Below are 24622 nucleotides of genomic sequence, written 5' to 3' on the forward strand. Positions count from 1 at the left end.
ACGAACAGAATGGAGAGTGCATATCGTTTTGGACCAACTGACAGTACTTCCGCTACACCAAGAAGAGCGGGCCCGACTGTCACAATACAGGCATCGAGACCATAATGGTGCCGCTTTTCGCTTTCGCTATGCTTCGGTCGTATGTCGTCTTGGAAATCAGAAAACGCCCAAAATTTGGGTGATCGGGGTTCCTGGGCGGCCGTGCCGTGTTCCTCTCCAAGGTCGTTTCTTCCTTAATGGTCAATGAAATTCCAACAAAATCCCTCCAAAAGCCAGTTTCATCCCAGCGCGCCTAGATCAGGCATGTTCATATGACAATAATTACGACCATGTCATTTCACACGCGCACACGTGCTTCTGTTTGAACCAAAGCCACAACGATGACCGAACAAACGCAAGCAGAAGACGAGCTGATTGGTAAACTGGACGGGCAAGTCATCCATGCTGACGAGATGGTCTATAAAGATGACGAAGAGAGCGATGAGGCCGAGGAGTCTGACTAAAGCGTGCGTTGTGAAACAAACTTCCTTGTATAAATAGCCCTCGAATCTGATTGTGTGAGATATTGTAAGAAGGGGGAGGACGTTTGACGCGAAAGACCACGACATAGCGGAGATTGACGGACTCATAGGATGAATGAAGAAGTTCCATTGTTAAGGGCCTTCTAACTCGACCTTAATGTAACCGCATTAACGTGCCCGTAGTAGTCTTTAAAACGATACTCCTTTGAAAACTGTAGTGTGCTTCCTGTTCCCTAAGCGTACTGATTGCGACATCGAACATAGCCTACCTGCCGTGTCGGAAACAGATGGGAGATACTATTACCCTGAATCCTCGGCCCTAATCCCAAGAAAGAAGGATAGATGAAATCGAAACGGATGAAACAGCCGCGTGGAAGAACCAAGATTTTAATAGCTACTGGGCTGATTACATACTATGACCTTTGCCTTACACCCCGTTATTTGGGTTTGAATTTGCGATATTCGATGTTAAATTCGTCCACACACAATTAAACGCCATATCGAGAAGGGCCATTCGTCAAAAGTAATGGTTACCAGTTCCTTGAAACTGAGTAGTCAGCCACAGAAAAGGAAGGCATGGTCCCAGTGAAAGACAGACCTGGGTAACCCGCCAAGTTCCCCACAGAAAACGGCAAACGGCGCCTCGGACCGTATACATTCCCCAAGCAGCATCTTTCCCTCCGTCAAGCCGATATCCGACCACGTGACTTTGAGCCGTTGAATTCACACCGTGACGGTGACCCCCAACTCCCGCGCCGCGCTTGGGAACCAGACCTAAACAGAAACCACCACCACACCCACGATGTCGGAAAAGCCCACAGTAGAGCCTACCGAGGAGGGAGAGCCTGAAGTTGTCACTGAAAACGACCCCCCAGTCATCTTTGACGAGGAGGAGGAGAGTGACGAGTATGAGGTGGAGGTACCGTCATCGGAGCCGTGGTGCCGTGCATCGCGCTGATATCCCGTACAGCAGGACGACGACGATGACGATTACGAAGAGGAAGATGAAGAAGAGGAACAGAACGGCGCCGGGGTACGTCCTTGCGCCAGCTCAACGAGGGGCTTTACTGACGCGCGCACTCCTCTTGTAGAAATCCAGCTTGACAGCACTTCTACTGGAAAACGTGCGCTGATTTGTTTTGTTTCCCATCCAATCCAACGTGATGTTCACAGCCAAACGGTGAAGCTGCCGCCGAGGAAGAGGAAGCTGATGAAGCAGACGAAGACGAGGAGTACGCCGAGGTCCCTGCACCGGCTGCTGCCGCTAAGAAGAGGGCTATAGATGAAGTCGAGGCACACGAAGGCGAAGATGTTGGGGCGAAGAAAGTTAAAGCTTGAATGGGAGCTGGAAGGAAGTCAAGAATTGTTAGAATGTGCTGATTTATTACTAAATACCGTTGTTCTCTGTGTTGTAAGATGTACAATGTATCTTTGTTATCGGTCAAGCATTCTAGGGTCATTGAAAGTAGATCTTGGCATCATAAAGACCAAGTGAAGTTATCCTTGAAGAATTGTTGAGGAGAACCTCGCGGGGCCCGGGCGGGGTTGATTGATGTCAATGACTCCCCATAACAAAAGGTCCAATACTTAGTCGAGTAGCGACAGAAAAAAAGATGCCGCTTTGTCCACACAAGTAAGGAACAGAAATTTTCGGTGCAGGCAAGAGGGAGGACGGAAAGAAGGAAGAATAATCGATTAAATCGATGGGTTAAGGGCTATAGGGTGGCTTGTAATCATGCTGACTCACTTGTAGATAAGATAAGACAAAAAATCTCCGCTTTCCCACGACCATTCCTCGCGTGTAATAACCGAACCACCAACTCCTCTCCACCTTCGATTTGTTCCAATACTAGGACGACAACCCACGAATATTTCCTCACTTGTATCACCACCATGTCTGTTCCATCGACTTCGGGTCAAGAGGCCACCCAGCAATTGGGTCAGGACAAAAAGAAACTCGACACGGCCATCCACAAGAGTGGCGTGCCTTCGGATGGCGGTAATGAATCATTTGATTCGGAGGACGACTCTTCATTATCAAGTTCGGAGTCGTCTGAGGTCAGCCGAAACTACTTTACGCGCCGGAAAGTCGGGTGACGCGCGAATTTTCAGGACGACCAAGATGCAGATGGCGACGAGCGAGTGAGTATCTAAACACATCGCGATATTTTACTATTGACTATCAACGACTAGGGAAATTTGACTTTGCTGCTGTTGAAGAACGTGCGTGCCCTCCCTACAGCTTATGTCTATCTTTCACTAAATGTCTCCTAGCCGGATGACTATCCAGACGAGGACTCTGAAGAAGACTCGGATTATGAATTCTCTGATAGGGACACTGTGCCCACCACCTCCGACGGGAGTTCCCTTTCGTCATTTTCCAGCTCGGATGGGGAGGGAAGCAGCGATGAATCTGAAGTGAGCAATTACTCTCCCTGGTTGACGCGTTTGACGTGAACGTAGGCTTAGGACGACGATGGTGACCAAAAAGAAGGCCCCAACTTAACGGCGTTAATGATTGCAGTAAGTGGCGCCGCTTCTGTATTAAGCGTGACTAAGTATTGCAGGAGCCTGGCCCTGCTGATGAGGAAGAGGACGAAGAAGGTAGTACTTCGCAGGACTAGCCGAACGGAGACTGCTTCCATGACACCATCCCACTTTACGCAAGACTTTTTCCATTCAAAAGCGTGGTTCTTAGTGTGATACCCTTACCAAAAGCTCGCAAGATAATACACGTACGGATCGGTTGAGAATATTTGAGCGTGGCTTCTTTGGATAGCTTGTTTACAATTCCGAACGTGGTATCTTGCGGCAGAGTTGACTATAATACAGGAAAACAGAGCTAAGTAGATGTTAAGAAATATAACATATGACCTGCAGAAGCGTCGCGTCAACCGCGAAGCGAAAATAATCAGAGTAATACCCACCTTCATCGCTGTTTTATGCCCATGGCAGCGAGACGTATCTCCCTCCTAGCTTTCAGAGCGACATCTTCTAGATAAGCATTGATCCAGGGTAGAGCCACAGCCGCCAGCAGCACGACTGCGATCAAGAAGTATAGGGTAGGTATGACAGACGCCGGAAGGACTCCGAAGTACAGCGGTTCGAGGACCACTGTGAATGGTACAGCAGTAGGCCTGTCGACAGACATGCCCGGTGTAAGTACGCCAGTATCGACGAGGCGTATTCGAGCGTATTTAAGACGCGCCGGTGGGTCGGAAGACTTGGCGCTGGTGATGGAGTCCCCGTCAAGGATATCAATGAGAAAATCGGTTGGATCCTGTCCATGTCTTCTTAACATCGCCAAGCTGAAGGATTTTGGTGCTACGCACGTATGCTGCCCAGGATATTCGTAACGTGAATTTCGTGAATCGCTGCCAGTCGTCATTCGATAGGTCCAGCTTGAGCCAGAGTTCGTGTGGGCAAGGCGAGTTTGGGCACACGGCCGTTAGAGGCGTTCCCAATGGCGCTGGTACAATCTCGTATTGCCTTTGGCTGTCGCTGGCACTGAGGGCCGCCCTGGGTATGATAGAGTGAGTATATGCGTGCGACTTGCTGCTGCATCAGCTCACCACTCCGTGCCAACAACTATCGGCGCCTGCACGGCTGAACTCGCATAGAAATTGGCTATCTCAGTATTGGCAACGGCGAGAATAGAGAGGTAGAGCAAGAGCAAGCATCGTAACATTGTGGTGGTGGTGGTCGCTGACCAAGAGTGGTAAGCATCGCGTCGGCTGTCGAACGCCTGTCAACTACACTTCTATCACGACGACTACCATGTGTGTAAAAAGTTGTACTATGCTTGTACAGTAAATCCCTCTGTATTCACGGTCCTTCGAATCACTGTTTTCTGCCGTATTTCTTCCATTCTTCGCAGTATGGCTCCAGGTCCTCGATGGAAACGGGCCATCGAAAACGCCTTAGCAGCGAACGAGAAATCAATTGGTGCGGCGTCGCCTTTCTCAACATTCTCTTCATGCTAACCCCAAGCAGTCACTCAGCTGGCCTCCATCGACCCTACGACACCGATACCCCATGTCCGTTCCCTCATTTTCCGAGGTTTCATCAACCCCACCACGAACCCAGAACTCCCTCTCTTACTCTTCACAACCGACAGCCGCACGCCCAAAACCTCGCAAATAATCTCGAATCCTCACGTCCAGCTCGCATGGTGGATCGAGGGCGCGAAAGAGCAGTATCGCGTCGCAGGTCTCGCGACCATTATCCCTGCCCCGACCAACAGCTTGTACAAGCACTTCCTCCACTCTACGCAAGCTGGAAACAGCAACGGCTCCATGGGAATACTCTTCAAAGAAGGCTTTGACTGGGAAGCGAAGAGGCAGGAAGTCTTCAAAAGCATGAGTCCCTACATGAAAGCATCGTGGTGCCGGCCTACCCCTGGTTCACCGCTTGTAGGCGGAGAAGAAGAGGCGAAGAAATGGCCTCTCAAGTTGGAGGAGCCTAATGCCGAAGGAGAGTGGAGCAGTGAAGAGAACAAGCGCCTTTGGGAGACAGCGTTAAGCCATTTCGCCTTGCTGGTGGTCGACCCGACGGACGTTGACTATCTCGAGCTGGGACCTGTGCCAGATCGCAGGACAAGGTTTTGGAGGAACGATAAGGGTTCTTGGGACGAAGAGGCTCTTGTACCGTGATTATATGCGCTGTACCTTTTTTTTCTATTTCGTTATCCTTTTAGACGTCCTTGATAACTTACTATGTACCATTGCAGACATTTCATAGAATACACGATACCGTCGACACGTTGAAACATAGATATCATTGGTTGCCATGACGGAGGGCGTATGGTGGACTTTAGCAGGTTTCTTCCAAAGCTAATAACCTTACCAGGGGAGGCTCGTGTCTCGCTGCAGGAATAAGATTTCTTGGGTCTGTACTTAGATGCTGCATCTCAAGCGCTGACCTGCCGCAGACAATAGACAAGAAGCTCTCGAATCTTCTGAACACAAGATCATGCTAGCATTTACTGTACGCTCGAAGAAAGCAGGTGCTAAGATTCCTAAGATCCCAGCCTTCTTCACATCGGCTATACTCATATAGTTACAAGGCCAGAAAACAACAGAGTCTGGGAACTCGGTAATAATGTTCGAAATCAAGAGCTTGAAAGCGGCTTCCGTTGAACTCATCTGCAGAGTCACTTCCTGAATATGTTGGTAAAGTACCAAGTCCAACGACCGGTAATCTGGGCACGTATCTGGTATTCAGTATGTGAGTTTCTCTGTCCGACCTCGCCTTCCATTCGAGAGACGCAGATCGGCTCCTGCAATGGCATAAATCCTAACAAGATATTGAGGATGAGTCCATTCATTGTTGACATCAAGCAGAATCAGCATCAGTGCAACTCCTGCGAACAATATATGCCAGCAGACATAAGAGCTGTAAATGCAATGCAAGCGGTCGTCACCACACCTCCGGACGGAAAGGCAACATAGCTCATATCAGTTCATCTAGATGGTGGAAAAGACGAGGAAACGTAGAGATGAATGTATCAATTTTTGGATTCGAGATACCAAAACAGATCTATTGCATTTAAAGGAGGAAAGATGTCGATGATCCCCTCAGCACTCGACATTGTCAATAAAGTACTGGTTGTCATCGCTAACAATGTTACCAGCAGGGTCGTATTCACAAGTGACATACCTATCGAAAGCAAAAGTTAGTCTTCGGCTCTAGATAAAAGCGATTGAACTGACCACCCCGGTGTATCATTGGTTCCATCGCAGTTAACTCGTGCACACCCAACGGTCGTGGTACTCTTCCACACCAACTGCGTGAAGTGACCGGTATCGTCTGAGAACCCTGGGTCACTGCAGCTATAGGAATCCCCTTCGTCACCCCAAGCCTCGACTGAAGCCTCTGGTGACTCGTATCCTGCAGCGAGGTTCTCGCCGTAGTCCCCTCCCTAAATTAAATAAGCCATAAAGACGAGTGACAACAAAAGGGGATGAAGAGGATCACGAACACTGTGCTCAAACACGCACGACTGGCTATGGTTCAGTGCATACGCAGCGAGGGTGTCGTCCCAAGTCAACGAGTCGGCACCGTGTGCGCTTCTGTACGAGTTGGTAGTGTTGAGGATAGCTGACTGGAATGCATCGTCGTCTGTCCAACTAGAGTCCTAACATTGATGATGAGCACCGCCAATGCATTATTAAAAGCGAGAGTAAGAGTACATCGCGAGCAACTTGCGTGCTGATTTTCTAAAACATGCTGTCAGCTGGCACGAACGAAACGACTGGCAGCACAGACGAAATCACTCACGGCTTGGACAGCCACGGTACAGGCGAAGAGTAAGACGGAGAGGCGGGCGAAGGACATGTTGGATGAGGTGCGAAAGTAATTTTCTCCTCCTCTTATACCTTCGACCGGAAGGAATAATTACCAAACGATGGTAGGAGACCTCGCCCATATGGAATCCATCATACATATTCCATGATAACCGTTGCCAGACTCTCAGCTGCGCGCAGAGTTTAGGCGCGGCTTCGGATAAACGCGTCGAATGTAAAGAACAGGCATAACAACCCCGCCAGTTTCTATGCGACTTGGGTAGACATTTCTCCACGGTTCGGTGCCGGAAGGTAGCATCTTCGTCGTAGAAAGTTTGTATCCATGCAGACCTGTCAAAGACTTGAGCTCCAGTGGGTTGATCTTTCGAGGGAAAGAGTTTGTGTGGAGTCCACTGGCAGTGGTTAGAATGACTGCCTAGAATCGTCGCCAACCATGGTACGCGGGGATATAGAAGATGCCAGGGTAGAGACTCAGTTACTAGCCTGGAATGTTGTAGACGAAGGAGTCCGGACGCCGTCAGTGTCGTAGCCTCGTTTCCACCTATACATCCGATAGAATGATATTTTGATATTCCTGCTACTTTAGTAGTAGGTCTTATAGAGGGATGGTGGTAGCCGAGTTTTGAGTTTAACCCGAAGTCCGATGTCATAAAAATTTCTACTTGTGGAAGAAATTCACGGCCCAACGCTTCAAAATTTCCGTTTAAGTCAGAATTTCGGGGTGGCACAGTCACCGCTTGTCACTGTTTACATGTGACCCTCTGTTACTATCACGCTTTCTGCGGCGTTGTTCGGCCGATCTTGCCAAGGATTCTGACTCTGAGAGAAAATGCGAGCTGGTGGCGGCAGAATGCCGCCACCGAGCGAGTCTTTTTCTCTCAGCAGCAGAAGCCACCACTGCTGAGTGAATCATTTCAAGGGGTAGTACTCTCTCATTCATACTACTATTTTTTGAATGCTAACTATTATTGATTATGACTTCGTTTTTTTTCCGCAAGCCAAGATTTGAATAACCCTTGGGCCTTGATTCAATCTCTCCTGCAGGAATTATAGCCAGTAAACCTCGCAGGATCAATCAATTATACATAAGCTTGGTTTATTATAAACTATCATAATTATATAAAAAACGAGGTTTCAAGGGGGGTCAACGTAGCAGGCTTTGCCCCTGATGTGGGCCTTGCAGGCGTTATTCTGGTAAGAGTTATTGCCGCGCTCCACTGCCAAGAACTGCAGTCCGACTGCAACCATGGTCATGTCCCGGAAATATCCAACTAATCCACCGAAGACGACTTGAAGAGACGGAGACCAAGACTCTATTCGGACATCGGTACGGTGTGCATTGGCAAATTACGTGACAGAAAATGCCAACCCGACTGCTTCCTCGTAGTCAGTGGATCCTAACGTGCCACGGGTACCAACCAAAATGGTTAATCCGGCATACCGTAGTGACGCTAGAATGCATGCAACGTCGAGACATGATCTGGTAGAGAGAAATTCCACTCTAAGATTCCTGAAAAGCCAAGGTTCGTCGCCAGCAAGATTCTAGCCCATTTGTTTAGATAAATTTTTATTCTGCCCCGTCTTAACAACGCCATCAGCGAAATCGGCCTTCAAGTTTGGGTCAGAAGTATATCGTCTCCTTGTTTCCGTTCATGCCAGTTGGTCCGTCCACAAGCTCTAGTCCGTTTTCATAGGGCAATCGGTCAGAACAGAAACTAAACCTCCCCCCAGCGGAGCGTAAGACAGGTTTCTCTCGAATATAACCTGACGTGCAAAGATATCCATCCAGTGCAGAAGCGCGAGATTGAATGCAGTTCTGTTATTCCCTTATCGCCAAAAACAGTGTTTATGAAGGATCATAATCTAACCTAAGGCGCTTTCGGAGTATCGTCGATACTCCGGCATCCTCAATAGAGCAAGGGCTCACCGACACGGAGCGTTCGATTGTATTACAGGCATATTTTGACTCGTAGGAATGGCACCGAGGAGCAGCAGGAACTCGCATTAACGCGTCGTTCGTCGTGCACGTCGAAGTTACTTAAGAACAGATTTGTGGCTGTGCCTCTGCTCTCTGCTAAAAGTTTGTCCTTTCCCCGTTCGGACTACTCGGTCGCATTTTCATTTCGTCCCGCAACTGTGGCACTGGCCAGTGGACATGCATTTAGTCCAGATTCGAGTGGTATGCCATCTTTATATTTAATTCGCCATCTACCCATCACTTCTCAGCTGTTCATCGGTATTCAGTTCTGACAGAGAAGCGCACCTATACACCACGGCATGATGTACGGAATTGTACTATGATCAGAGTTCTCTATTTTAATACTCTTACCTGCACAATTTGGGAGCTTGCACTCCATTACAGGTGGTTGATGATTTCTCGGTTATAAAACGGTGTACCGCAGCATTGATGATAATATAAATAGGGATTCCCCTTAGTTTTGTGCCAATACGAGGGTCTCTCTTCCTTCTCGAGTCAGCCAGGCAGTCCAATAATGTTCGGCTTCTTCAGCGCTCAGGACTTTTTCCTTGTTATCTTTGCTTTGATATTCGTCTGGGGCCTCTTTCGCCGTAGCCGCCGCAATGCACCACTCCCTCCTGGTCCTAGGGGACTACCACTCATTGGCAACCTCGTAGATATGCCCTCTGAGAAGGAATGGTTTACCTTCGCTCGATGGGCGAAGGAATATGGTAAGACGTCTTCGCCATCAACTTTGCAGTTTCACTGAAGTTTGTTTGAAGGTGACATCGCATCGGTTTCCATCCTTGGACAGCGTATTGTCATAGTAAATTCGGCTCAAGTGGCTATGGACATGTTGGACAAGAAAAGCTCTATTTTTTCGGACAGGCCGGTCGTCACTATGGGTGGTGAACTGGTAGGATGGAAGAAAATCCTAGGTCTCATGCCGTATGGCGCGCGCTTTCGCAACTATCGCCGGCGAGCACATCAACTCTTCGGAAACAATGCAGCAATGAAGCAATTCCTGCCGATGGAGGAACTCGAGACGCACAGGTTTTTGAAGAGACTGCTTGATAAACCGGATGATCTATCTACTCACATTCGGAAGTAGGCGACGTTGATTTTAAACTGTATCATTGATAGCTGATGCTCTCAAGAACTGCAGGGGCTATCATCCTGCAGATTACTTATGGATACGAGATCCAAGAAGACGAAGATCCGTTTGTGGAGCTGGCAGAACAGGCAATGCACCAGTTCTCTCTTTCCGTGGCTTCTGGCGGGTTTTTGGTCAACCTTGTTCCATCCTGTAAGTTACTTGACCTCGACCTGTTCACATTCGCTAATTGCAGTACGTGTAGTACGCTACATTCCAGACTGGTTTCCGGGCGCAGAATTTAAACGGATCGCTAAACGCTGGGCATCGACACTAAGCGATATGGTGGAAAAACCCTATGATTATGTGAAGCAGAAAATGGTGAGAATATAACACTCTACCCATGGTTATTCTCAGTGCCTTCAGGCTATCAGGGAGGCTCGCATTTCCTTTACTTCGAAGCAGCTTGATGCTGGTGTGAATGCCGAGGAAGAGGTGGATCTTAAATGGCTCGCAGCATCTCTTTATGCCGGTCGGTAATCGAAGAATCGCATTTATCCATGACTCATCTTCCGTTTCCGCAGGTGGAGCTGATACTGTACGAGTTTCCTTTCCCCCACAGACCGCCTGACCGAATCAGGTTTCAGACCGTCGCGTCAATCTACGCGTTCTTTAAAGCTATGCTTTTGTTTCCCGAAGTCCAAGCAAAAGCACAAGCAGAGATCGATGCAGTCGTCGGGAATGATAAGCTACCTGGCTTCGATGACCGAGAGCGCCTACCTTATATCAACGCTCTAGTGCTCGAAGTTTCTCGTTGGCATACCATCGCACCAACAGGTTTGGAACAAGTGATTCATCTGTAATACTTATTGCTTACCTTTCAAACTCCAGGTATCCCCCATTGTGTCACTGAGGATGATGTCCATTCCGGTTATTTTATTCCGAAAGGTTCTATTGTATTGGCGAACATATGGTATGAAGATGCGTATCATGCCATCTCCTGACCTTGTCTCATGAGCACTAGGAAAATGCTTCACGATCCCGCAGTCTACGATAAGCCGTTTGAGTTCAGGCCCGAAAGGTTCATTCGAACTGAAGACAAAGAGCCGGAATTCGATCCCTATAACGTGTCATTTGGATTCGGTCGTCGGTGGGTCCTTCCGCCTTGATAAGTGTGAACTGCCAGTTTCAAGCCTAACGGGCTATAACTATGCAGGATATGCCCCGGTGCGCTCTCTCAGACCTTTTCTCGCAATGTGTACTAAATTCAAGATGTAGGCAGGGTTCTAGCCGACGCCTCGATCTTCATATCCTGTGCTATGGTATTGGCGGTCTTCAATATTTCGAAGTACCGTGAAGGTGGCATTGTTTTCGAACCAGATACAGAAACTACTTCTGGGACTGTGAGGTGCGTTAATTTTCTCCGGGTTCAGATGATATCTCTCAACCTGTAGTCTATCTTCTTCAGCCACCCGACACCATTCAAATGTACAATTACCGGGTTTCTACAAAATAATGAGAATCGATCGAACTTTTTTTCGGCTGCCCAATATAGTAATTCCCCATCTTGGATTCCACCAAATGCATAAGCACTGCGAATTATACCTTCCTGACGTACAACTGGGCTATATTCCTCCGAATTATCCATCAAAGGCTCTGATATCACCACCCGGGCCTTTGGTTTGTGATCCTCATGAATCCGCTAATCTGGTCTGTCAAATCCCAAATCAGCGGTATTTTCTTCATCACTGCAGGCTCCATTGCATGACTTGATGGCACCAAAACATTGTGTACTGCTTCGGGAATCAATTCTAAACCATTTATTCTATCATTACTGTTGCTCTTGGTGTTGAGTCGCTGTTGAAAGAAAACCGGTACCTATGAATTACTATATTGGGCAGCCGAAAAAAAGTTCGATCGATTTTCATTATTTTGTAGAAACCCGGTAAGCCTAGGAGCGAAAAGGCCTTGGGACTCATCAACGAGGAGAGGTTCGCATGAATCTCTGCCGGAATAGTTGTCTAGCACGAAGCATACCGGGTCATCACATCTATCCGATTCGTTCCATAGAACTCGAAGCTGCAGTATGCTTCATATGACCTGTCGGCTGCCAACAGTACCCATCAGACCACGCTATGTAATCCTATCTACCACCTCGGCACTGCTGTACACGCCCTGCACTTTGAATTCGTGAGTCTCCATCCAGAGAGGCATAGCTCGAATCTGATCAAGAGCGACGTGATCCGTGCCATTTTGTTGAATACAGTAAGGCAAAACCAGGATGCTGATCGGCTGCACGCTGAGAAGAAGCTCCTGGTCAGAGTGAAACACGGGAAGATAAGCCTTGCCCCACCTCATCGAAAGAGAGGTCCAGTTAGGGACGATCCAATACGACCTGAAAGTACAGGCTAGGGCCTTACGATTGTTGCATGTTTCGTGCTGTTCATTTGGGACTAGAAGGTAGTAAGTACTGACTAGGTGGTATCGTAGCCTTTTTAGTATTAGGCTGACACTGGCAGAGCTAGGCACGTACATCCACTGTACGCCGGTATCCAGCTGCTGACAGATCAGTCGGAAGGAAGGAAGGAAGTCGGGACTCAGGACTCGGGACTCGGAGGGCAGTCGCTGCTGATTGACTCCATTGAACCATGAGTCTCGGCAGCCATCTTCACCGCCTCATCGGATGCCAGTGGGTACTGATGGGCTCAATTGAACGGCGTCAGGACGAAAGATAATTCTTTGACGTTTTATAGAGTCTAGAGCAAGTCGTTTGTCTGAACCAGCCTTTCCGAACTCGACGGTGGTTGTTCTGAGACTTGAGGTTCAAGTTTGGTACGAATATACAGCCATTCTTTCAGTCATCTTCTTGAATTTTATTAGATTCCAGCGCGATTCTTTGGGATACATACGTGTTTGACTGTGGTTATTTGAATTTTGTATCCCACAAAACAAACGTCATGGCAAGTAACTTGGTTTTCTTGTATAAGTAATATCTACCTTTCTTCTACCAGGTATCTTATGCAAAATGTCGTCGCAAAGAACATAGAAGTCCCTTCTACTTTCCTAGCTCCTCGGCGACAAGGTACCGGAAAGGAATCAGGGCCTCGGAGTCAAGCCAACTTACGTCCCCTAATCCCCCTAGTCTCAGACGACCACAACTGACTGATAGGAAACGCGTAGTATAAGAGATGCGGTCCGACTCTTTGTCCACCCCAGGATTGTTGAAGACGATCCCAGTATCAACATTTGATAGCCCAATGTGGCTGGCGGTGGATTACAGGCGATAAACGTTTAAACAGTGAAGAAGAGCGAGAAGCTCACATGGCAGCGGCCATTACGTTGCATTTGGCTGTGCGTACCTATTTTATGTATCTGGAGTAGTGCTAAAAAATCAGCTGAAGCGGAATGATGGTCTCGACCCTATTTCCCTCATCTCAGTGCCGCGTCGAATTATCCAGGTTCTACCTGAAGAATGCTGCCCTTGAATTAGAGCAGGGAAGTATTAGTCGTAGCCTCTCCACTTACGTGCAGCCTTGTCCCTTGTGTGTAAATATCTCCTATCTTTCATGTAAAGGCACTAACTTAGTCCCGGTCATTAGCAGCTGTAGTCTTCAACGGTATCGTTTACATAACGACCGCCTGTATCTAGGTCTCGCGGTCAGTTTACGAGATGACCTCTCTTGATGCAAATCCTTGGACTTTTTTTTCGTCCGCGGTCCTTCTCAGCATTGTTCCCGTTAAAAGCCACAGGGTAAACAACGAAACGGCAGATCCACCTATCCCAACGATAAATCTCCAACCTAAAAAATGTTCTTTTCTTCTAAGGCCTTCTTGCCACACGCTCTCGCGCTCAGCTTGACCGTAGCTCATGCTGCCGCAATGCCGTGGAAAGATCCTGCCCAGGACAATAGGGCCCTAGCACCTACCGCAGCTGTCGTTAAAGGGACAACCATCATTATCATAGATTCGGCTACCCAAGCTCCGTAACCGTTTTCACTGTACAGTCAATCGTGTCTATGCATGTCGAAAAGGACTAACCATGGCTGACTTCACAGGTGTTGTGTATTGACAATCTCGATGATGAAATGACGAAGATTCGTGTTGCATTAGTCCTTGCATTTCTGTATCGTTGTCCCAATATGCTCTTGATTGTTTGTCTATGTTCCAAACACCACGTGTCTGTGAACTATCTATGTTTCTGTCTGAATGCTGTCTAGATTCTTTCGCTGGACAAGGCCTATAGATGCATCTTCAGTTACAGGTGAAGTGGCTACAAACGGCGGTATTAATAAGTCCTACGTCAACCCATGATCAGCCACTTCAGCTACGAGCAACATGCGACAGCCTCACCAAAATATTCTTCGGTACAGGCCCCTACTTGATTTCCGTCTTTAAACGCAGCGTCCTGGGCATCTAACTGAGGTATCAGACAAGAACGCGAAGAAGCCACATCAACTACGCACCGAAGAAACTTGGACCTCGTCTATGAGATCGGGGTTGGTTGTCGGCGTCGACAGCAAAAAAATTGACGCTGGAAAATTCAGGTTGGTCGACAAGACAGGTTTAGCCATATCGTCTCAAAGTCTGCGACTACGGGTTTCGGACCGTCATCCTGCAATCATGAATTAATCATGGTTAGCTTATCTTCATTTGACTTTCCTATAGACCTGTGACCGATCCCCTACAATGAGCAAGCTCGATGCAGGGCGCTTGCTCATTGTAGGGGGATCGGTCACAGGTCTAACTTTCCTACCCCGTGCATGAGTTCGACGTCGGCATCGGGGGAGTTCCAGAGTAATTACAGGCAAGTCCGGGTCTCATTTCGAGGTCATTGATTTTTTTTTGATTGATTTTACATGTGCAGCCTTGTCTCGACCCTTCACAATTCAGTTTTGCTTATGCACTCTAGCACTTCGCTCGACTCACGTTGTTTGGAACAGGAGTCTAGGTGAGGCATATGAGGTTTCCTGACTCTATAATTTTACTGAATATCTTTCCAAGAGCCAATCAGGTTGTTGGCAAAGCAAACATAGAGAAAAAGGAAACAGTTGTTCAATTTTTACGGCCATCATGGTAGGCCACATCTTTCCTTCCATTTTAAATAATTAAGATATTTGGAGTCGCTGGTGACATTTTGATATCTTATTTTTGTTAGTAGACGTGGCGTTTGGCGTCTTTGGAGGCTGTAGGGTGGTTTCACGGGGAAACGAACAATTCGTACCTGCTTTGACCGGACTGGGGTGCGTTTACTTGTAGTGCTCCGATCCGCGACCTAAAGGTATGTAGCCTAGCTTCAAACTCAAGGCTTCGCGCACAGTTAATGCGATATCGTAGGAAATACAGAATTTACGTTCCACGTTGGGCATGCACGCGCAAGGGCTGCGTCCGATCTGCCTTATACCAACAAGATGACAGAAGCTTCGAGAGTAGCCTCAAACACGCCTGCAAGTCATCCCTTCCTCCTGACTCCAGATCGCCGTCTTCTTCCCTGTCGCCTGGTGCTGACACAATCCGATGAGGCCGTGTCCGGGTTGGTTGGCTGTAATGGAGACATGGAACGATCGTCGATAGTAGAGGAAGACGAGAGGGAGGGGCTGGCTCGTGTGAACAGTGGAGGAGATGCTTGGGCGCAAACATGGATGGGCTCGCGAAAATGCTCGTATATGGTATTACGCCTTGTTCTTTCTACCGCCCTCAGTTATCACGCTGTCCGTGTCGAATCGTTGGCAGAAGGTTGCAATGTCAACAGAATCCCTGCTGCCATCAACTTCGAATCCTGTACAATCGGTAACTGTCGCTTCAACGAGGACATGGCTAAGCGATGGATATATTATTGACAAATTGCACACGCAAATCTAAAGAAGAAGCGTCGTAGCTAAGTCCCCGAGCGTGGCTTCGATGATTGACGAGAGAGTGCCAAGCATCTGATATTCGACACCACTGGCCGTACAGTTGAGAGAATTACTGAATAGCGGTCCGATGCCCTCGCTCCGGGACACCAATCTCCACCTTTGCCGCCCTTTGACAGGCCGGCAAAGGGATCCCGCGATGCTATGATCCGTCATTTAAATCTTCGGATCCTCACTCCGTTCCATCCGTCCTCTCGCAATGCCAGTGGGCATCTCGGTGCTCATTGTGTCAGTTCAGATTCAGTGCAATCATCAGTCCACAAGTTGTCGTATCAGTTGACAGTAGATGGTTCCGTCCGGATAGGCAGCCAAGTGGTTCAAAAGGACGCGACGTCTCCCAAGTATCATGTATTTTTCGATATGAGTAGCTCTTTGACGGCCCTTGCTATTGCTATCTCGCTCTTCGGTCTGGTAGTCGCTTACCGCCTCTTTTACCCGACTCGCCGCAGCACGCCTTTCCCTCCCGGTCCCAAGGGATTTCCTCTTATTGGGAACATTCTCGACATGCCTTCTGATAAGGAATGGCTCACCTTCGCTAGATGGGGCGAAAAACATGGTACGGCGGCTAGTTGGCCCCCATTCAATAACTATAGTCTTACTCACTTTCTTTTTCGAAGGCAACGTTGCATCGGTTTCGGTCCTTGGACGGCGCATAGTAGTGATAAACTCTGTGCAGATGGCTATCGATATGCTGGACAAGAAAGGCGCTATTTACTCTGATAGACCGATCGTGGCCATGGGCGGGGAACTCGTCGGCTGGAAGAATGGGTTTAGCCTGATGCCATATGGCCCCCGTTTCTGTGACTCACGTCGACGGGTACGTCAGGTCTTGGGAACAAATGCGTCCTTCAAGCAGTTCCTGCCTGTTGTAGAATTGGAGGCGCATCAGTTTTTGAAAAGAATCTCCGCTGATCCTGAAGAACTCTTTCGACATATTCGGAAGTAAGCAGTTTTTTTTTATATTCCAACTTGAACATGTACTAACGCTTTCAAGGATGAATGTGGCTAATATCATGCAAATTTCATATGGATATGAGATTCAAGAGGAAAACGATCCATTTGTCAAGCTCGCGGATCAAGCGACGCACCACTTTGCTCTGTCCACCACTCCGGGCGCCTTTTTGGTCAATGTTATTCCTATATGTGAGCTAGGTAACACATCACCTTTACTGCTAACCCCAACTGCCGTTTAGTGCGACATATCCCGGATTGGTTCCCTGGAGCAGAGTTCAAGCGAACAGCTAAGGAATGGCGATCGACGCTATGCAAGGTGGTGGAAAGACCGCACGACTTTGTCAAACAGCGAATTGTAAACCTGTTTATATCTCAAGGTCTTTGCCCATAACATGCTTATGTAGGCTGCTGGGGATGCTCGTTATTCGTTCACTTCAAGTCAGCTTGAAGATGGGATGAGTATTGACAAGGAATTTGATATTAAGTGGGCTGCTGCAACTCTTTACATTGGTCAATTCACTGACAATCATTTGTATGCACACCGTGTTGACCACATTCCATGCGACAGGTGGAAGCGATACGGTAAGTTCAATCCTCTCTGCGTGTTCAAAAGTCTGATTTAATCCTTGGTTAGACCGTTGCAGCCATCTCCGCGTTCTTCAAAGCTATGATTATGTACCCCGACATTCAAGCAAAAGCACAAGCAGAGATCGATACGATTGTCGGGAACGATAGACTTCCACGATTTGATGACCGAGGGCGTTTGCCATATATCAATGCCCTGGCGCTTGAGGTCAGTCGTTGGCACGTCGTCGGACCATTAGGTGAGTATGGGGTATGCAACATTTCCGATACTCACGATATCCCGGTATCAAGCTCTACCCCACTCTGTGAGCGAGGACGACGTCCAGTTGGGCTATTTCATTCCAAAGGGATCTGTTGTGTTAGCGAACGTCTGGTACGAAGATCTGTACCCATTGATGCTCTGACTCACGATTACCGTTCGCAGGAACATGCTCCATGATCCTACGGTCTATGAAAAGCCATTCGAGTTCAGGCCTGAAAGGTTTATGCGAACAAAAGGGAAAGAACCTGAAATGGATCCCCATAAAGTTGCGTTCGGATTCGGTCGTCGGTAAGTCGACATCTCTCGGGTAGTATGGTCAGGAACGTCTGACGAAACTCGAAATGTCCGCAGAATTTGCCCTGGTATTCTTTATCGAGTTTTTGGCCTAGATATGCACTGACATAAGATGCAGGAAGACTGCTTGCGGACTCCTCGTTGTTCATCTCATGTGCTATGGTCCTGGCGGTTTTTAACATATCGAAATACTCTGAAAATGGGGTTGTGCTCGAGCCGGACATGGAGCATACCGCTGGGACTGTTAGGTAAGAAACTCCTGGCTCCTGAGCGGCACTACTAAATGTTGTCTTCAGCCATCCGTCGTCGTTCAAATGCACAATCAAACCGAGAAGCGAAAAGGTGTTAGAACTTATTAACGCGGGTTTTGAATGAGCGGTGCCGGTGAGACGCCGATTCGTATTCCTAGCATTTACGCGCACGAACTTCTGCCGCAGTTATAAGATAAATGAAATCAAACTCTTTAAGTATCCTTCAACGTCATGAATTCCTGTTCCAAATGCTCAATATCCGTATCCCGTTCATACAGTATGTGCGCTCTTTAACGTTGGCGGCTGCATCATATTCTCGTCACGTCAGAACTGCGAAACCTCCAGAAACAGTAGTAACTGATCCACATGCTTAAAGTCGAAAGATAGATGCCAGCGAAGGAACCAGAGCAGGCCTGTTGGGCGAGAAGCCCCTAAGCAAGCAATTGCGGTGGTCTCCGTTGATATTCAGCCTAAGGCTCCGTAACTCAGGTTGGACTTGAAGAATCCGTCACACATTACCTGCGTTATCATAACATCTCAGGTCCTGTTCCACCAGAGTATACCGAGAACGGCACAGCATGTCTTTGGCTATACTTAATTTACATGTCGCCCAAAGTGCATTCCTTCTCCCGTGGAAGAATACTCTCTAACTAACCTAGACTCAGTGTCGCGTCGTAAGGCTTGCTCAGTACTACGTAATTTTGCAGGCCTGTAAATTCATTAGACGTGCCATGTCCAAACCATGCGAGAGCAAATGCGTCCAGGATTCACCTATTCACACCCACTTCATGATATCCTCATCGGTTGGCCCATCTGGCGCGTCCGACGCAGCAAGGTTGCACTGGTGGAAGACGCGTACTTGATCTCGTCCAAAGACGCCAATCACGGAATGCATGACACCGCGATTATGGAAGAGCATCAAGTCTTTTTCTTGCCTGAGGGAAGAAAGTCAACTCTAAGTCTGTTAAGCACTCAGCGGGAAGCTTACCAGACATGCGGATAGACGAACTTGGGGGCAATACCAGGCCGTTGCATCGCATAGCAGAGTTTTCTCACTTCCTTCAAATCTGTTATATGCGCTCCATCTGGATACAACGTGCCTTCTCGTCTCGCCTCGGAAGGCACTGGATCAAGATAGATCTCCATGATTGCACAAGGATGAACCTCGAGGTGTAGATCTCCCGTCACCGGATTTTTCCACAGCTATTGGTAAAGCAGTTAGCAACATTTGCGCAAACTATGCTCGTCCGAACTCACAAATGGATAAATCCTTATCTTCTCCTTGTCCCAGTCCAACTCCTCCATACCCTTTTCCCGGCCTTCCGACTCTAACCCCAGCCCCGTCTCTACCGCACGCGCTTCCTTCATCCACTCAAAAGGCTTCGGCGCATATTTAGCCTTCGCCCTCACCGCAACGCTCTTCATTTCCCGCGGAAGAACATCGAACATCGCCTTCCCCGACACGAACACCGTAGTTCCTAACGGGACCTCCAGCTCGTCACCGCTCCCATCATCATACCTCACCACCTGGTTAGGACCTCTGGGCACACGAATCCCGTATAGGGCCGTCACCTTTGGTGGATCGAGATCGTACAAAGCCGCGTCCATATGCCAACGGAAGAACCTCGTTACACCTCGCGCCTCGTCCTCATCGGATACGCGCGTCTTGTGAAAGCTCGAATGGTGCGCGTGTTGTAGCACGGCTTCGGGGATGCCTTCGTGGTCTCGGACGGTTCCGTGCCCGATGAGCTGCACCTGTGGGACGCGAGGAATCGTTTTGAGGTACGAGTGGAGGATGGACGCTTTGGTTTGGTCGACTTTGCTGTTGCCATGTCCGTAAGCGGTGGAGTTGGGGTCGAAGGCCTTTTGTGGACGTTTAGGGAAGGCTCGGACAGGAAGGGTTTTCTGAGCTCTTACCTTGACCAAGTCGCGTATCTCCTCTGGTGTTAGGTCGACGTCGCGAAACAAGAGCGCTCCGTGCTGTGTGTATGTTTGATAAGAACGCTGTAGCACGGGAATCAGGACGAACCGTGTATAATGCCTTTTTGACTTGTTCGAATGAGGCTCCTTGAAGATGGGATGGGTGGAGGCCTTTGACTTCTCGTCCAAAGTCATCCAATTTTGCTGGATCTGCAGACGCTGGGAGGGGTAGAGGGACTAGATCGATCGTCATTATACATGGATCATGAAAGTCAAGCCGAAGACTTTATATAGACCATTGTACCTGGTGCTTCCGTACCCTGGGAATGAATCACGAGTTATCGTATCTGACGCTCATCTGGATTCAAAAAAGGGGCAGAAGATGGCATGGTAGATATCATATATAGCAATCATATCAAGCAAGAATAGAAATGTCGCCGGTCTACAGTACCAGTAGCATCACAGGGACAGGCAGAGTCAGAGGTGCGTACTCGATCAGATATCGAACCAGGATCACTGTCACTGCGTTCTGCGGAAGCAGAGATCAGACACAGGACCACTTGCGCCGGAAATGAAGGAGCGATCCTCAGCAGCCTCGGTGATGAAGCTTGAAGCTAAGTCCGAGTCCAGCAAATATTGAGAAGCAGAGCTTTCCGGTCCCCTTCAGGACCACTTCTTCGCATCCTCCGCAGTTGGTCCAGCAGGGTTATCCGACGCGGCGAGGTTGCACTGATGGAACACGCGGATCTGATCCTTGTTGAACGCACCCACGACGCTATGCAAGACTCCTCGATTGTGAAAGAGAACCAGATCTTTTTCATTCCAGTCGTGCGGATAAACAAGCTGAAAGCAGGTCGTAAGTAACGATAGACTCTCCAAAGAGATGATACACACCTTGGGGGCAATACCAGGTCGCTGCATCTTGTACAACAACTCCCTGACCTCCATCAAATCCGTGAGATGCGCGCCATCAGGGTACAACGCGCCTTCTTTCTTGCCTCCTTCCAATATCGGGTCAACCAACAGCTCCGCCACAGCGCACGGATGGACCTGGAGATGTAGCTCGCCTGTAACCGGATTCTTCCACAGAACAGGTAGCACCATCCGCTTTGCCTCCTCCCACGGCGGGAGCTTATTGTACGGGATCTCCAGTCCCTCTGATCCCAATCCCAACCCTGTCGACACTGCATGCGCCGGAGCCATCCACACGTATGGAAGAGGCGCGTATTTGACTTTGGAGCGCACGGCGAGACTCTTGAGCTCGGGAGGGAGGATATCGAACATGGTCTTGCCGGAGACGAAGGCGGTGGTACCCAGGGGCACAGGTAGCTCGTCACCCGTTCCGTCGTCATACCGGCACACCTGCTTGGGGCCCCTGGGAACGTTGATAGCGTATAGGGTGGTGACTTTGGGTGTGCGTCGGTTGTCGTAGAGGGCGGCATCGATATGCCATCTGAAGAAACGGGTCGCTCCTTTCGTTTCGTCCTCGGGAGACACACGAGTTTTGTGGAATGTCGTGTGGGAGGGGTGCTTGAGCGTAGCTTGGGAGATGTCCTCGTGGTTGTATATAGTCCCGTTGCCAAGAAGCTGGACTTGGGGTACGCGGGGGATGGTCTTGAGGTCAGGATGTAAGATTGATTTATTGTTCTTGTCTATCTCGTTGTTGCCGTGCCCAAAGTCGTCGCAGACTGGATCATCCAACTCAAAGGCCTAGCGAAGGTCAGCGGATGAAAGATTTTTGAGGCGTGGATGCTCACTCTGTTGAGCGCGTACTGTTTCTCCGGGGACACGTCGGCATTGCGAAAAAGCAAAAGGTCGTGCTAGGCAATGTCAGGCGACGAAGAGCACAGAAAATAGTATACGCACCTTGTAAAGGGCATCCTCAATCGTTGCGAATTCCTCCTGAGTAAAGTTGGTCGGGTCAAAACCTTTCACTTGTCGCCCGAACGACAAGAAACTGGACGCGTCTGCAGAGTCGGGCAACGGCAAAGGAGCGAATCCGATGGCCATGTCTCGCTATACGCGTAGGAAAACCGTTGATGATAGGGATGGCGAGTGAGAAGGAGATAACGGAGAAGATAACGAAAGTGATGAAGCACGGTCCTCTTCTTGATTGCGATAGACGGATGAATTATCGAACCTGCAGAATTCGAGCACAGTGCCGAGATTGCACCAATATGACCTGACGAAGGGGTGGGCTAGTGCAAGAGTACGGAGTCGTCATGATGGAAAGAAGGAAAGAGACGCGTGCTATTTCATTTCTTCCTGCCACGACTATCACAATTCGATGCTGTCCCACTGGGCATCATTTGCTACTTCTGCGTTTACTTTGACAACGATGCTCGCTTTTGCTAGCGACATCTCTATGTGACGAAAAGATTCCGGTTGATCGACTGTCATCAACCGAGGTGTGGACTGGCTCGAGTCTAGCGCACGCGTACGCTATGACCAAGTGCCATGAACTCGATCTGGTCTACAAATGGCTCCATAACTTCAGCCTTGCCCACTGGAACGGGCCTGTTCCCCATTTTCGTTGTCCTTGTATGAAATCCTTGAGCTCTTCCTATCCTACTCACCTTCCTGGAGCGGCGACTTTCTCCAGCTCTGGCCGAATCTCTTCCATGAGCTCAGAACGTCCTTGTCCATCCTTATTGTATCGAGATAATCCAGACGACTATACCCCCGTTGGTCGTCCAATGCGCCCCTCTACTCTCACCATCGCTCTACCCAACTCAAACTCTCCCTCCCTCGCCGAGATCGAGAACGCTGCAGGCGACGTCAATCACAGTACCACATACACGGCCCTACTTACTTCAAAGCGTGCAGTGCGGGTGAGAAGGCCGGCCAACGAACGAGATGTCCCTCGATCGATGGAGGCCTCAGTGAAAAAACTGTTGGCGCTGTACGCATCAGTCCGGGAAAGTTGCATCGACATTAACGTGTGGGCAAGTACAAGTTCTGGCCACAGGAGTAAAAGGAGAGGAAATATGGACCAAGAAGAGGGAAGGAACTGGGACTGGAGTCCCAAGTCGAACTGTACACGCACAATGCCGGTTGGCACATTTTCGGACTTTTCGTCCTCCATGACGTAGACCGGAAGACAAAATTTTAATCACAGAGAGGCTGTCCCAGTGGTCATTCCAGTCCCTTTTCATTTCAATTACTTAAAGTACAGCCAGAATAACTATAAGCAGGGCGTCTCCTTCCACATGTCCAGGCGTGAAGGTATAGAACGACCGAAGGCGTGAATCAGTGGCAGTAACAGGCTCCGAGAACTCCTTCGTAGGTAGGGGAGCTACGCCAGTCACCGTGTATATCAGCCGTCGACAGCGGTGACCAAACCCAGCGGCGTAGACGCTCGGAGGGGCACGCAACTGTAATGTTGTCAGTGAATTACGGAGCCTTGCAAAGCGCACTGAAGCCTCGCTCATTGTTGGCCGCGACGAAGGCTCTTCCTGAGTCATATCACTAACAAGAGGAAGAAGAAAATGCAGAGGTGGACATAAATCCTGAGCGAAAGGTTACTATAATATGATATATGAGGAGCGTCATAAAACTTACTATCCTGTAATCTTTACGCATGATGTTCCCCAAGCAGTAAACATCAAAAGGGAACGGATTCAACCTAGCAGACGGGTCGGTACTGAGTTTCTGAAGCTCTGGCACAGACCTATCGCCTGCAGCTAGGATGTCATCGAATGGAAGTTCGCTCGGAACGTACCGACGAGAATACCCAAAATCAATGATATAATAGCGAGGCCAACACCTGGTACGTGTGGTATGCGACGCGAAACCACTGTATTTACTGTTCAGGGATTGGTGAACAGGATGTCAAAGCCTTTCGGATACAACTCAGTCGCGTCTAGCATCACGTTCGAGATGTTGATATCTCTGGGAATGGTCAACGCTGTTTGATTAATCAACTGCTAAGGCGTTACTAAGAAAATACTGACTTGTGCGCAACAAAATTCTTATGCATAAATTCCACGCCCTAGTTATAAGCTTAGTCAACACGCAGCAGTAGTAACAAGCGTCAGTACGTACCTCAAACATTTGTCGAAATGCCTCAATGAATTCACCTACGGTGTCAAATGGAGGTGTACGGCTTTCCTGTAGCCGCGGCATAACGATGAATTGCATGTCAAGACTGTGGAGACTGAGAATGAATGGTTGTCTTGAAGTTTACCTAGTTGTTTCTGTGCGCTGAGTCACCTCATTTCAGATACATCAGAGGGGGAATTTCCGTCTAGATGACTAGCTGCTAGTAAGCGGGGTCCGTGGAGCACGACAACGGCCATCGTGTTGGTTGCTAGTCAGGCCGTATGCTCGAGTACGGAAGGCCGGGCCGTTGCGGGACCCGCCCATGAAGCAATTGGTTATTTAATCATTTGATTTCCCACGGTAAGAATTTACGGTATTTCGATTTTTACCGAGCTTGCACTTAACCACCATCGTCGAACTCATATTCTGGCAATTCTCTGCCAGGAACTCTCTTCAACGCCTTGATTGCTGTTATGGATGAAATATACTCCCAAACCGATATCTTGGACTCGCCGGATGTTGATGATTCG

General features: G+C 48.7%; 9 protein-coding genes across 9 annotated transcripts; 3 read left to right on the forward strand and 6 right to left on the reverse strand.

Annotated features, from left to right (window-relative positions):
- Positions 1-3300: 3300 nt before the first annotated feature.
- Positions 3301-4269, reverse strand: EV420DRAFT_1508316 (uncharacterized protein). Its single transcript, XM_060471435.1, has 4 exons — positions 4094-4269; positions 3854-4040; positions 3449-3801; positions 3301-3395 (listed from the first exon to the last, which is right to left on the reverse strand). Exons 1-3 carry the CDS (start codon positions 4207-4209, stop codon positions 3451-3453), a joined length of 654 nt encoding a protein of 217 aa, XP_060336681.1. The 5' UTR covers positions 4210-4269; the 3' UTR covers positions 3301-3395; positions 3449-3450.
- EV420DRAFT_797973 (uncharacterized protein) lies at positions 4094-5481 on the forward strand. Its single transcript, XM_060483483.1, has 2 exons — positions 4094-4466; positions 4515-5481. The coding sequence occupies exons 1-2, from the start codon at positions 4400-4402 to the stop codon at positions 5171-5173; spliced, it is 726 nt and encodes a 241-aa protein (XP_060336682.1). The 5' UTR covers positions 4094-4399; the 3' UTR covers positions 5174-5481.
- Positions 5482-6015: 534 nt separating this feature from the next.
- On the reverse strand, positions 6016-6857 carry EV420DRAFT_1709052 (SCP-like extracellular protein; the record flags this gene model as incomplete). Its single annotated transcript, XM_060479581.1, has 5 exons — positions 6016-6179; positions 6233-6441; positions 6502-6657; positions 6713-6739; positions 6789-6857. 5 exons carry the CDS (start codon positions 6855-6857, stop codon positions 6098-6100), a joined length of 543 nt encoding a protein of 180 aa, XP_060336683.1. The 3' UTR covers positions 6016-6097.
- A 2344-nt stretch (positions 6858-9201) lies between these two features.
- On the forward strand, positions 9202-12334 carry EV420DRAFT_1508327 (cytochrome P450). The gene is made up of 13 exons (XM_060471436.1): positions 9202-9514; positions 9566-9890; positions 9941-10089; positions 10142-10257; positions 10303-10408; positions 10461-10474; positions 10524-10713; positions 10768-10849; positions 10901-11026; positions 11093-11103; positions 11155-11284; positions 11345-11371; positions 11823-12334. Exons 1-13 carry the CDS (start codon positions 9319-9321, stop codon positions 11875-11877), a joined length of 1527 nt encoding a protein of 508 aa, XP_060336684.1. The 5' UTR covers positions 9202-9318; the 3' UTR covers positions 11878-12334.
- A 597-nt stretch (positions 12335-12931) lies between these two features.
- Positions 12932-13746, reverse strand: EV420DRAFT_1474686 (uncharacterized protein; the record flags this gene model as incomplete). The annotated part of the gene is made up of 4 exons (XM_060469230.1): positions 12932-13139; positions 13198-13235; positions 13402-13437; positions 13552-13746. The coding sequence occupies 4 exons, from the start codon at positions 13744-13746 to the stop codon at positions 12932-12934; spliced, it is 477 nt and encodes a 158-aa protein (XP_060336685.1).
- Positions 13747-15925: 2179 nt separating this feature from the next.
- On the forward strand, positions 15926-18397 carry EV420DRAFT_1508343 (cytochrome P450). The gene is made up of 12 exons (XM_060471437.1): positions 15926-16341; positions 16403-16727; positions 16780-16928; positions 16979-17094; positions 17144-17249; positions 17308-17321; positions 17374-17563; positions 17616-17697; positions 17749-17874; positions 17938-17948; positions 17999-18128; positions 18177-18397. Exons 1-12 carry the CDS (start codon positions 15930-15932, stop codon positions 18253-18255), a joined length of 1740 nt encoding a protein of 579 aa, XP_060336686.1. The 5' UTR covers positions 15926-15929; the 3' UTR covers positions 18256-18397.
- A 509-nt stretch (positions 18398-18906) lies between these two features.
- EV420DRAFT_1636411 (Clavaminate synthase-like protein) lies at positions 18907-20304 on the reverse strand (the record flags this gene model as incomplete). The annotated part of the gene is made up of 5 exons (XM_060476582.1): positions 18907-19066; positions 19120-19334; positions 19389-19994; positions 20049-20111; positions 20161-20304. 5 exons carry the CDS (start codon positions 20302-20304, stop codon positions 18907-18909), a joined length of 1188 nt encoding a protein of 395 aa, XP_060336687.1.
- A 176-nt stretch (positions 20305-20480) lies between these two features.
- Positions 20481-22278, reverse strand: EV420DRAFT_798336 (uncharacterized protein). The gene is made up of 4 exons (XM_060483484.1): positions 21918-22278; positions 21809-21871; positions 20946-21761; positions 20481-20894 (listed from the first exon to the last, which is right to left on the reverse strand). Exons 1-4 carry the CDS (start codon positions 22059-22061, stop codon positions 20715-20717), a joined length of 1203 nt encoding a protein of 400 aa, XP_060336688.1. The 5' UTR covers positions 22062-22278; the 3' UTR covers positions 20481-20714.
- A 937-nt stretch (positions 22279-23215) lies between these two features.
- On the reverse strand, positions 23216-24349 carry EV420DRAFT_1636414 (uncharacterized protein; the record flags this gene model as incomplete). Its single annotated transcript, XM_060476583.1, has 8 exons — positions 23216-23425; positions 23468-23560; positions 23613-23728; positions 23773-23856; positions 23924-23958; positions 24005-24042; positions 24096-24207; positions 24264-24349. 8 exons carry the CDS (start codon positions 24347-24349, stop codon positions 23216-23218), a joined length of 774 nt encoding a protein of 257 aa, XP_060336689.1.
- Between the last annotated feature and the right edge of the window lie 273 nt (positions 24350-24622).

Source organism: Desarmillaria tabescens (genome assembly GCF_030435595.1).
Source record: "Desarmillaria tabescens strain CCBAS 213 chromosome Unknown EV420scaffold_4, whole genome shotgun sequence".
In the NCBI taxonomy this organism is placed as follows: Eukaryota; Fungi; Basidiomycota; class Agaricomycetes; order Agaricales; family Physalacriaceae; genus Desarmillaria; species Desarmillaria tabescens.